General features: G+C 47.2%; 1 protein-coding gene and 2 long non-coding RNA genes across 5 annotated transcripts; all 3 read right to left on the bottom strand.

Annotated features, from left to right (window-relative positions):
* Positions 1-847: 847 nt before the first annotated feature.
* Positions 848-2214, bottom strand: LOC121593398. 2 transcript variants are annotated; one of them, XM_041915697.1, is made up of 3 exons: positions 2003-2214; positions 1676-1926; positions 848-1551 (listed from the first exon to the last, which is right to left on the bottom strand). In XM_041915697.1, exons 2-3 carry the CDS (start codon positions 1719-1721, stop codon positions 1187-1189), a joined length of 411 nt encoding a protein of 136 aa, XP_041771631.1. In that variant the 5' UTR covers positions 1722-1926; positions 2003-2214; the 3' UTR covers positions 848-1186. The 2 variants fall into 2 exon arrangements, with proteins under 2 accessions (XP_041771631.1, XP_041771632.1); XM_041915698.1 differs by having other exon boundaries at positions 1676-1951.
* A 2253-nt stretch (positions 2215-4467) lies between these two features.
* Positions 4468-6672, bottom strand: LOC121593277. The gene is made up of 3 exons (XR_006004753.1): positions 6322-6672; positions 6083-6217; positions 4468-4903 (listed from the first exon to the last, which is right to left on the bottom strand). It is a non-coding gene; the product is annotated as an uncharacterized LOC121593277 (long non-coding RNA).
* Positions 6673-6869: 197 nt separating this feature from the next.
* On the bottom strand, positions 6870-7648 carry LOC121593276. 2 transcript variants are annotated; one of them, XR_006004752.1, is made up of 3 exons: positions 7410-7648; positions 7041-7187; positions 6870-6979 (listed from the first exon to the last, which is right to left on the bottom strand). It is a non-coding gene; the product is annotated as an uncharacterized LOC121593276 (long non-coding RNA). The 2 variants fall into 2 exon arrangements; XR_006004751.1 differs by having other exon boundaries at positions 7041-7326.
* Between the last annotated feature and the right edge of the window lie 4739 nt (positions 7649-12387).

Below are 12387 nucleotides of genomic sequence, written 5' to 3' on the forward strand. Positions count from 1 at the left end.
TTTATTTCTTTTAACTTACACAGGTTAACCGGATACATCTAACATCATTTATCATCTATGCACCTGCACATACCGACCAGACGAATCCAGCTTACACTGCGGAGCATCGGATGACACCGGACTGCAGCCCGCAGACAACACAGCGTAGGGAACGAGACACCAGTGCATGCGTGGTACCAACATGACCGAGCTTCCATCAGAACCAGAAAGATCTTACGATCGCACTTGCATTTTGACATCTAAATAGCTTAGCAAATAGACAGAAATAGGCACTAGCTTAGCAAATAGACATAAAAAGGCATTAGTTAGACACTAAACAGTCAGTACATGTAATGTAATGTAAGTTTTAAGCAATATCATTAGATGGAGGAGTCTATTTTCATTTAGGTACTTTAACGCACACATTTCAAGAGTAGCTAGCTAGTAAGAGAGTGCAATAGAAATAGACAGAGAGTAGCTTTATTTCAATGTTTATTTTTTTGTTTATATTACTTTTCGTTATCAGTTGGCTAGCAAATGCTAAGATACTTCATACGTATCTTTAACTCCTATCCCAACCTCCTCGTGATACTAGCAAGAATGTAATTGAAGCATGCAGATGCATTGCTTCACAATTATGAACTAATACGAATGGAGGAACTTTTTATGTTAATAGATGTCGTACATAAATAAATGTTGAACTTGATTCTTGAACTTGATTCCATAGTTAGTTTTTTTAATATTTTTTTATTTCCGTAACAATTATTTCAAACTTCTTCTCTTCTTCTTTGGCACAACAACCGTTGTCGGTCAAGGCCTGCCTGTACTCACAAGTGAAGTGAGCTTGGCTTTCAGTGACTTATTGTTACCATAGCAGGATAGTCAGTCCTACGTATGGGGACGCGGTCTATTCGGGACTTAAACTCATGGTTTCAAATTTACGTTGGACTAATAATTATCTTAGCTTCTTAAATTATGCAACTTTACGTAAAGTTTCCAAGATAAAAAAATGCGATTTTTTGGAGTTTTATTACAAATCCCTGACCAACATTTAGAAAAACATCTTTAGTAAACAATAGATCTATTATTTGATCTTCTTTTTACATATTTTATACGACCTATTGTATTCAAAAGTGAACTGAGCATCTCAGTCACATACGTGTTAGCTTCTAAGTTAGCATTAAATGCTTCTAATGCCTCTTCTGTATCAATGGCAGTAATGGCTGCATTGCGTGATGTTGTCCCTGCTATAGTATCCATTGCGTAAAACATAATTTCGAGCCGTAGTCTGCTTCGATAGCTTAATAAGATTGTCCACTTGTTTTCGAGTTATAACACACTCATGTACACCGGATGATGAAAAAGTATCAGGTAAAGACGGCAGACTGGTTGAGGATGACGATCCGGAAGAGAATCGCTGTCCCGGCATAGCTGACGAATCGGACAAAGATCCATCGAAAAGGAACGTACCGGAAACATCAGGGATGGTTGATGGTGGCGATGAAGCGGTCAACAATGACGTTCCGGAAGAGGATCGCTGTCCCGGCTTGGCAGACGAATTGGGCATTGATCCTTTGAACAGCAACGAACCGGAAACATTAGTGATGGCACGTGGTCAACAATGACGGTCCGGAAGAGGATCGCTGTCCCGGTATGATTGACGAACCGGGCATAGATCCACCCAACAGAAACTTACCGGAAACATCACAGATGGGTGGTGGTGACGATGGAACGGTCAACATATCTGACGAAACAAATATAGGTGGTGGTGACGATGAGACAGCCAACAATGTCGAAGCAAGAATAGTAGGAGTAGCGGGCACGACCGATGAAACTGACGTCAGAGCAGAAAAAAACCATTAGATAGGACGTAGTTCCATCATTTCGGTACTCGGTTGCAATGCAAATGATGCATATCCGTGATCATGATCCATGTTTTGCATTTTCCTAAAAAGATAATTGTTTCGATAACCTTTGATTCATATTAGATTCAAACATGATTCAAAGCACCTCATCAACTTACCTGGGTGTATAAGGTTCTGGACAGCCACAAAGCCGATATGGAGTGAAGTTTTCGTAAGTATGCCTCTTGATAAAAGATTTTCCTAAATAAGCTTTCTTCTATTCACAGCATTGAAATGCGGCTAACAGTCGGCACATATAGACACGGTCATGCTTGATGGAGTGAATATGACGATGACGTCACGATGGGGCCTATGTGTGCCTACTTGTGTGAAAGAGATAAAGCACACCTCAAAGATACAGAAACCAAAGTGTTCAAAAAGACGGGGGGTACGACTATGTTTTTTGCACTAGAGCATTTTTTTATACCATCTGTCGTTTTTTTTAACTAGCGGCAGCCATGATGGAAATTGAGTGCCCATGATGGCTTCAACTTGAGTACCACTGAGTTCCCCGCGAAATAGCATTTCGGGGGATGTCACCGTAAAGCTGTCAAAAATCACCCATCATTGCGGCTCGGGGAATGTTATGATCCATCGGTCAAAGAAAGGAAGGTGTTCATGACAGAGGCGGATTAGGGGAATCGGGGGCCCTAAGCGGAAAGCTGAGTTGAGGCCCCTGTAGATGGTAACTGATGACCGGGAGGAGGGGGTACTGGCACACAGCTGTTGGGAGATTGAACAGTATACTTAAATTAACGGCGGGGGGTGGGGGGGGCTTCGACCATGGGACCCCTACGATCATCGGTCACAGGCCCTACAATTATTGCCGGCATGAGGGGGGAGCGGGGGAGGGGGGGGGAAATGATTCTCCAGCCACGGGGCCACAACGACCATTTTTCCGGGGTCCTTGTCGCTAATACTCTGTCCACTTGTACGGTGTTGACGGTGTTTTTTTATGTGAAAGTGCATACTTCCCCCTGCATGCAGCGTATGCATCGGGCAGGAGACAATGTGGCAGTATGCAAGTTGACCGCTGGATACGAGCGGTCCCGCGGCACCGCCATCATTCCGCACATCTTAACAGCATGCCCGTCGTGGGTTCTAACCGCGAATAAACCGTTCTCCGTAGCAAGAGCTGACTATCTGGCTACGTGGTGCTCAAGACCTGAAAAAGCCGGCATGATCGCGTAGGATATTACGTCAATAGTAATAATAATAAGAAGAAGAACTTAGCATAACAGTCCACAGCCGCGGAAGAGTTTGTCTTGACTTTGTTGCTGCCGGGCTACCACTACGGCGCGAGCCGAACCCATTCCAAGGCAGTGCCGGTCGCTCGGCGTCATGATACCGACTCCAAGTCAACAAGCCGCCAGATTCTGGACAGACAGGTGCAGCAGCATACGCGCACCGTAATAAACAAATCCAGAATCCTCTTTTGTTTGGATTCAATTCAAGTGTTGATTCTACTTGCATCCGCTAGAAGAATTGGAAAGGAATGTGCAACATAACACACGCACGTTTGCTTCGATCCTTTGTCTTTTTAACACCCCCAACAGCAGAACCGATCGCAAAGATTGTGGTGCCAATTAAATGATAGTATTGTCTCACAGGTAGCGGTAATCGATCGGGCAGCGTACAGTGCGTTTTCTGAGAATGCATGGAGTGTGTAGACGCAGCCGGCGACAATGCACGCATCAGAATCAAACAGTTTTGGGGTTCCCGCACGCACACACAGACGCGCACGCACGCACGCATGCACGCGCGTACGCGAGAACACACCCCGAACGCGCGAACACGCTCGATCGATTTCCGCTACCCTATCGGTAGAATTGCTGGATTAACTTGTAGCGCATCCTCATCCAAAGCGCCGGGCGGGGTGGGGGATCGCGACATGATAGAGTAGACGGTCATTTTCCCCGCGCTGTGTGTATGTCCGTGTGTGTGTCGCGACCCGAAAACTCGAGACAGATTTTGGCACATTAAAAAAAATATTTTATTGCCACTATACATCGTGCTACATGAGAAGGTCGTTGAAGCATCAAACATGTTCAAATTAAAAAAAAATATTAGATTAGTGTTAGACGTTCTCCCACGCTTGTTTCAAATAGGCTTCTTCACTCTCGAATACCACGGGCATCAAATGGTCTCATCAGCAACGGCACGAAATAAAATAAACCATCAATACACCGATAACACTTTAAATCCCTATCCAGCTTCTCCCGCACCGTCTCAAGGTCACACACAAATTAAAATAAATGCTAACACCCACCAATTACAATACACAACCGCAATGTACATATATACCAACGCATATACACAATCAGCTGACGGCAAAAGGCACGGGCTAAAGCGCAAGTAAGGCAAGGCAGGGAGGGGAGAGGGAGTAAGAGGAAGAGGAGGAAGAAGGAATGGGCGCCAATTTTTTTTTTTGCCGTTTTTTTTCTCCGCCGTTTGAAATAGTTCATCCATTTCTTCAACATTGGCGCTCGTTCCGCACCTAAAAACTGCAATAAATACGCTGGCTATCGTAGTTTTGGCTGAAGTCTAGCGTATTTTTTTGCGTATTTTTTGACGCAAACGACGCAAAAAACTACGCAGAAAACTACTCGAATTTGCGCAGCGGGTTGTGGCGAATCTTTTTCGAGCAATCCAAGTTAGGCAGCGGTCAGAACTGTAACTGCGAGGGTGTAACTCATTCCTCTAAGAGTAACTGCTAAGGGGGGACGGTACTCAAATCACTCAAAAATACACTCATTTTGCCGGACGGGTATGGCTGTCACTCAGAGAAAAAGGCGAAATGAGCAACGATCCGTGACGTCACGCGCATTGCTTTACAGCGGCTCTGCGGTACGTTTCGGTCTGCTTCAATCCCCAAATCCCGGCATTATAAAACTTGCGTGTGTGTACATTTTATTGAAAAGCTATTGTGCGTTGGCGTCATATCGTTGTTCCTCCTTCTGTTGAATAAATCGGCTGATATATCAACAACATCGCTGCGCTAAAACCCGCTCTGCAACAACCTGTAAGTAAAGCAAACCTATTTATTATCGAAACTATACATAAACAATAAAAGTAACAAAAAATTCATAATTGCAGATGAAAAATGAATCTTCAGCACACCGAAGCTTCTTCTGTCTGCTGTTGCGGGGCTGCAGGAAATCAATGCAAATGCGCAGAGATTGCCCTGCAAAACAGCAAACAGATTCATACCCTGAGCCAAATCGTTGTTGACGTTAAAATGCAAAACGACGAGATTATTAAGTGGCGGAGTCAACACGAGCAAAATCCTGTTCCGCAAGAAACGCCCGAAATTACACAACATACGCAAGAAAGTGAGGAAATTATTGCGTTGATTGCATCTTAAACTGAGTTAGGTGATTTTGAGCAGAATCTAGGTTCAGAGGATCAGTTTGAGAAGGTGAAGCGTAAATTTCGGGCCAAAATGAAGGCAACAGAAACAAAAGCGCGACTTCACGAGGCCTTGTGTCTTATTTTAAATAGATTATTTTTGGTTGAATGTAGCTGGAGCGGAAGAGGAGGTAATGGACCAAAAGTAGCCTTTCAAAAATATGTAAATTTATTGCGTGTATTTGCAGATGGGGGAAATGTAGGTAGCCGAAAAGTTCATTTTGTGTTACTTGTGATTTTTTTTTTCAAAAAAACGACCAAATTTTAAAAACAGTGCCAATTTATCTGGCGTAATAAAAAGCGTTTCTCGTGGCTCATTCACACGAAGGAGCAAAGGAGGTCTTAAGAAATAACGCAATTAGATATTTTAAATCAGTTTTTTTATATGTTTTTTTATATATTTTTTTTTATATATTAGACTATATGGCGTTGTGGCTGTGAACTTATAATGACGGAAATAATAAACCAATGAATGAAGTTATAAAACACATCGCTTATAAAGTGTTGTAGAGAAAAAACCCGAAAGAAATGATAATTAATTACTCAGATACATATTTTAGTTTCACTCCTATGTTACATTTTAATTAAACGGTTTGTCTAATGTCTTCGGACTCAATCGCCTCGCTACCTAGGCTTAATGCAAGATTGTCAAGAAAGGCAAGTGCCACTGCAAGCTATATCGTAAAAGAAACGATCAGGCTGGGGCATGCTAGCAAAAGAACCATACTGTTTAAACTATGATATGCCTTTTTGTGTATTAATTAAATGTATTAATGTAAGCGTAGTCTTACCATAAGCATATATTCCGTTGGATTGGCTCGGAATCACTACCGCCCTACGTCGTCAACAATAGCGGGTTTCTAGTCTACGAAGATCCCAACCAAGGACATCCAATGACACATATTAATGCTCTGTAAGCCAAGAATCTGTCGTAATTGGATTGATGCCAAAGTATTATCATAAATCATATAATTTATGAATAACTAATTTAGAACATAAATGGTAACTTGTACATTAGTCGTATACTTACTTGCTTACTTTTGTATCATGCGTTAATCAATTTCGAGGTGTATAAGAGCTTCATGAACCGATTTTAATCTAAGAATCGCTAATGAGGACGTGTGGCCACAGCTAGCTCGACCATTTACTTTTACACAAATCAAACCGCTATACCATCAGCGTAATGCCACCGTAGTTCACGTTCTACTTTAAGTCGTTGGCCGCTTGGCGCAGCAATATGACGCCTTGCGCGGTACATTTCTTGCTGGGTCCGGCTAGTTGATAGTTGGCCCATGCACGACCATCCTTTAGAGCAAATAAGCAGCGGGAAAAGACCGCTCCATCAATTCGTATCACCACAACGGCATGGCGCAGGGCGGCAATCCCCGACAACTTGCCCGCACCCTTCGGCTATGTCACTAATTACCTTCAACAACTATCCCTCATCGTCGCGGTCCTCGATTAGGAACGAATCTAGCACGTCCTTGTTCCACACGTCGAACTCATGTGCCATCTCCTTCTGTATCTTGCCGAACGCCAGCATCAGGTGGCGCACTTCGCAGATCAGTTGCATGTTATCTATCGTACTCTATACCGTTGTGTACCACTTGCACAAACCGCCGGGGACTGGCACCGCCTATGCCGATTCGTTCACGATACGGATCACCGTTAGATTTGGCGTATATAGCCTACCGGGAGAAAGGTCACATACATTACAAACCATTCAATTAAAACACAAGATCAACCCACCAGGAACATATCCTTTATCCGCGGAAAAAGAGTCCGGGTTTGGGAAAGGTGGTAACGAGCCCCTTCTTCTGCACCCCTTCACAGCTCCAAAGGGTATCGACTATTGACTATCCCCGCCAGGAACGGTTATATTGCACAAACCACACCCTAAAATGGAACAATGATCGTAATTACACATAAACATACCTTACCTAGCGGCGGCGTCGTGCGTAAAGGTTAGAAATTTCATTCGGCTTTATTCCATGCTCCAAGCATTTTTTTTCGCTTCCACTACAACTAAATTTTACTTCCATGGTTGATTTTATGTTTATTGTACAAAACAAAACGTTTTAAATGATAAATATCATAAAATTTGCATAAAATACTTACAAAATCACCGCACATGCAAACACTTGCTGTTTACATTTTGGTGTCACTCTCATGTGACATGTCAAAAATTTGCAAGCCCCAAAGCGTGGATCAAAAAGGGGGGTCGGAGGGGAGAGAAGGTGATGAGATCGAAGCGGTACGAAATGGCCGTTGCAAAACCGCATGCTCAGAGCGCTAAGTTCCAGAAGAGGGAGATCGAGCTAGAAAGGTGACAGAGAGCGCATGAGAAAATGAATGAATATGAGTGTCACTGTCGGGAGGGTCAAAGCACGGTATTTGTATAGGTGTTAATGAAGCGCGCGTGTAAAACCCACGCAAACAATGAGACCCCAAATTTTGAGTGATTCAGGCCGAGGGGTATGAGGAAGCTTGAGGAAGCAAGGAGAAACACGCTGCGATGAGAGTTCGCATTCTGTTTTACACGCGCGCTTCACTAGCACCAATACAAATACCGTGCTTTGACGAGCCGTCTGTGAATGTGTGTGTCTTCTTTCAGCGAGCTCAACAACTTGGAGCTGCTCGTCACATCGTGTTGTCTCGCTTACACTACAGCATCGAACCATCGCTTCGTGTGTTCCCCCTCCTACGCGTACAAAACCACCAGTACAGCGCGACGCTTTGTCGGAGATGGTTGTGCGCGTTTTGTTCTAAGTTCCGCGCGCAGTGGTTGTGCGCTGATGCGAATTTCGTTCAAAGTCTCGTGCGCTGGTATTATGGTGAAGTGTGCAGTGAACAAACAATATGCACAGACGCACATGCAGTGCGTGGATCGACAGGTAAGAATTTGCTGAACACAGGCAACGCAGATTGTGGACATGTTTCCCGCAGCCTGGCTCGACCCGGTACTTTACAGTATGACGCCATTGGTGAGTATGAAGGATTCTAAATGTGTTGTAAAAGTGTACTTTATGTTTCAATAAAGTGTTTAATGAAATAAAAAATGACCGTGTTTGTGTTTGTTGTTAGAATAAGTGCGTATTTGCGATCGTGTCTATGCATGAAAGAAAACGAGAAACGAAAGAAACAAATATCTTTGGATGTGTTGGTAGCATGACTGGAAAGAACACGAACACATTGAGAACTGCAGAGCGCACCGTGCGTTCCGGGTGGGGAGGTGTATTTTTTGAGTGATTTGAGTACCATCATCCGTTAGCAGTTACTCTTAGAGTAATGAGTTACACCCTCGCGCGAGCCCTCCCCCTCCCCACCCGGAACGCACGGTGCGCTCGGTAATTGTCAATGTGTTTGTGTTCTTTCGAGCCATGCGTGGTATGCTAAGCAGTGTGCGTGACATTTCAACGCGTTGCCATAGTTGTTTATTTTTATTGACATCGGTAAACATTCACAGTTCATTTTTCATGTCGTGAACAACAAGCAATTTTGTCAGCGTTTTATTCAAAGTTTTCTCTACGTCGCTTTTTTGAAATCTCTACAATTAAAAGAGTAAAAGTAAGTTAAACATATTTAGAGGGAAGTTAATGTGAAAAGTAAATAAAAACGTACCTATTTTGCTCTAGCAACATCATGTCTATGCCGACAAAGCAAGCGCGTCCGGAAGATCCAGATGATGTTGGTGTGTTTTGCAGTGAAGAAGTTGTGCGAAACCCTACGTGCGTACAAGTGCTTCCAGTAGTTAGTACCGTTGCTGCTCCCGTCTGGGCGGAGGCAACTCGGGTGCGTGAGTGCCGACGGATGCTGCAACGAGTACAGCGAAAAGCCGCCATCAGGGTGGCACGGGCATTCCGTACCGTCAGGTATGAGACGGCCACCCTGCTCGCTGGACTCGTACCGATATGCCACCTCATCAACGAGGATGCCCGGGTCCATCAACAACTCCTTGCTCCAGACCGTGCTGCAACGAGGGAGGACATCCGACTGAGCGGCAGTTTACCATCGACTGCTGGCAGGAGGAATGGGATGCCGACGCACTGCAACAGGATGCTAGCCGGCACACGCGGTGGACGCACCGTGTCATCCCATCGGTCGGTGACTGGCAGTCTAGGAAACATGGAGACATGACTTTCCATTTGGCGCAGGTTTTGTCCGGACACGGATTTTTCCGTGACTACCTGTGCCATAATGGATTCACGTCGTCCCCAGACTGCCGGTTGTGCGTCGGCGTCCCAGAAACGGCGGAGCACGCGTTCTTCGAGTGTCCACGATTCGCTGCGGTACGTCAGGAGCTACTAGGCGAGGGGGGTCCAGACCCTGTCTGTCCTGACACCCTCCAGCGGCATTTGCTGCGCGATGCCGAGAGCTGGAGCCGTATTTGCGAAGCTGCTAAGCAGATAACGGCCCAGCTGCAGCGAGCGTGGGACGAGGAGCGGGCAGCACTGGCGGTTCACGTCATCGAGCACCATACTGACGACGTGATTCAGTTAGAGGCTCAACGCGCCGAGGTGCGACGGGCCCGAAACGAGAGACGAAACGCCAACCGGCGAGCAGCAACAGCACGTCGGCGGGAAGAACGTCGAGCTGGACTTCCCCCAACCCCACCGGCTTCACCACGCACCGCTCAGCGACGTGCAGCGCTTCGTGAACGGCAAGCGCGGTTTAGGGAGAGGAGGCGAAACCGTCGGCTTCTCGGGGTGTCCAGCCGGGCAAGAAGCGATGACGATGACGGCCGAGCAATCGCGGAACACGCTGACGGACCGTCTCGTGAGACATCGCAACAGGTGGAGGAGGCTGCAGCAGTAGTCGAAGACGGTGGCCTAAGCGCTGCTGAACAAGCGGCGGCGGTCGAGGCGGAAGTTGCCTCCCGCTAGATTCGCAGCGCTGCAGTAGAAGCAGCGAAAGCTGAAACAGAAGACTCCGACTGGAGTACGATAGGAGTAAAAGAATTTTAATTTAGTTGAATTTGAATAAAATTGAAAGGTGCAAAAGCACGGTTGCAGATTGGCCAAATACGGCTCAGAACCACCTTCAAAAAAACCCTCGCGGGTATACATTGTAGGGGCGGGTGAGGGATTCTGTAAAATAAAGAAACCCGTTATAAAAAAAAAAGTAGTTAGTACCGTGGAGAATCAGCTAACAACATCTTCTGCTGCATCATATACGTTGACATCTTCCGGCGGTAATGTTTCGGTAGTTACGTTTCATACTGCCCCCAATGAACAGCCACCAATATCATCTGTTCCGTCGTCGGCGTTGAACGTTTCCGATGATGTTGCTGCTGCACTTGCACGTTTGTCAAGAAACGTTACTTGTGTTGCAATGCAGCAGCCAAATACATCTTCGACGATGATGCCAGCTGGTACAGTTGTTTGCCCCGGTAGACAGCAAATTCCATCATCTTCATTGGTGATGGCATCCTCTAGTCCGGATAGTGTTGTTGTGTCACGCCCGCCAGGATGTGTTGTGCATGCCGGAGCACAACGGTTGCCGTCGGCTGCAACGGTGGGGACAGCATCCAGTGGTGTTGTCGCTGTTCATGCTGAAGGACAATGGCTTCCACCGGCTGCAGCGTTGGTCCCAGAATCCAGGAGTGTTGTCGCTGCCGCTGGAGGACAACGGTTGCCGTTTCGATCAACAAACGCAACTTCCAGCGGTGTTGTTGTTGCTGGACGTCCGCCAGGAAGGGTTGTACACGCCAGAGAACAACGGTTGCCGTCGGCTGCAACGGTGGGTACAGTATCCAGTGGTGTTGTCGCTGCTGTTCATGCTGAAGGACAACGGCTTCCACCGGCTGCAGCGTTGGTCCCAGAATCCAGGAGTGTTGTCGCTGCCGCCGGAGGACAACGGTTGCCGTTTCGATCAACAAACGAAACTTCCAGCGGTGTTGTTGTTGCTGGACGTCCGCCAGGAAGGGTTGTACACACCAGAGAATAACGGTTGCCGTCGGCTGCAACGGTGGGTACAGCATCCAGTGGTGATGTCGCTGCTGTCCATGCTGGAGGACAACGGCTTCCGTCGACTGCAGCGGTGGTCCCAGCATCCAGGAGTGTTGTTGCTGCGGCCGGAGGACAACGGTTGCCGCCTGGATCACCAAACGCAACTTCCAGTGGTGTTGATGCTGTTGCAGCACGTCCGCCAAGAAGTGTGGTACACGCCAGAGGACAACGGTTGCCGTCGGCTGCAATGATAGTGATCGCATCCAGAGGTGTTGTCGCTGCCGCCGGAGGACAACGGTTGCCGTCGGCTGCAACAGTGGGGACAGCATCTGGAGGTGCTGTAGCTGCTGTTCATGCTGGAGGACAACGGCTTCCGTCGGCTGCAACGTTGGAGACAGCATCTAGGAGTGTTGTCGCTGCCGCCGGAGGACAACGGTTGCCGTTGGCTTCAACGATAGTGACAGTATCCAGAGGTGTCGTTGCTGCAGCAAACCCGCCCGGAAGGGTTAAACGCACCGGAGGACAACGGTTGTCGTCGTCTGCAACAGTGATTGCAGCATCTGGAGGTGGTTTTGCTCCTGCGACACGCCCGCAAGGATATTCTGTCCATGCCGTAGGACAACGTTTGCCGTCATCTGCGTTGGCGAACACAACATCCAAAGGCGTTGTTGCTGCTGCAACACACCCACCAGGAAATGCTGTCCATGTTGGAGGACAACGGCTGCCGTCGGCTGCAATGGTGGTGACAGCATCTAGGAGTGTTGTCGCTGCCGCCGGAGGTCAACGGTTGCCGTCTGAATCAACAAACGCAACTTCCAGCGGCCGATCAACAAACGTACGGCCGCCCATTGGCCACCGTCTCAATCCACGGCTTCACCACGGTACGGCGCGTACCTCAAGTCTTCATTTAACGCCACCTTGACGATGCTCGGGGCCACGCCAACGTCTCGCGCCAGGGCCCGGATGCCGACGCCGGAATCGGCCGTCGCCCGCTGCTGCAATCCGGCCAGGAACGCGTCGGTCCGCACACAATCCGACCGCCTGCTATGCTGTTTGCGAACAATAATACTATCCACGTCTTCACCACACTCCTCGAGCTGTACGCGTATTGTTTTTACGGTGTTCAGCGAACACATTGCCACCTTCCG

This window comes from Anopheles merus, chromosome 2L, assembly GCF_017562075.2.
Source record: "Anopheles merus strain MAF chromosome 2L, AmerM5.1, whole genome shotgun sequence".
Lineage (NCBI taxonomy): Eukaryota > Metazoa > Arthropoda > Insecta > Diptera > Culicidae > Anopheles > Anopheles merus.

Bases quoted from the DNA above. Each gene is read 5' to 3' on its own strand.
- LOC121593398 (XM_041915697.1), bottom strand. From the start codon at position 1,721: ATGTTGACCGTTCCATCGTCACCACCACCCATCTGTGATGTTTCCG. The intron at 1,552-1,675 runs GTAAGTTTCTGT...TGCTGTTCAAAG, and splicing joins ACCCATCTGTGATGTTTCCG to GATCAATGCCCAATTCGTCT.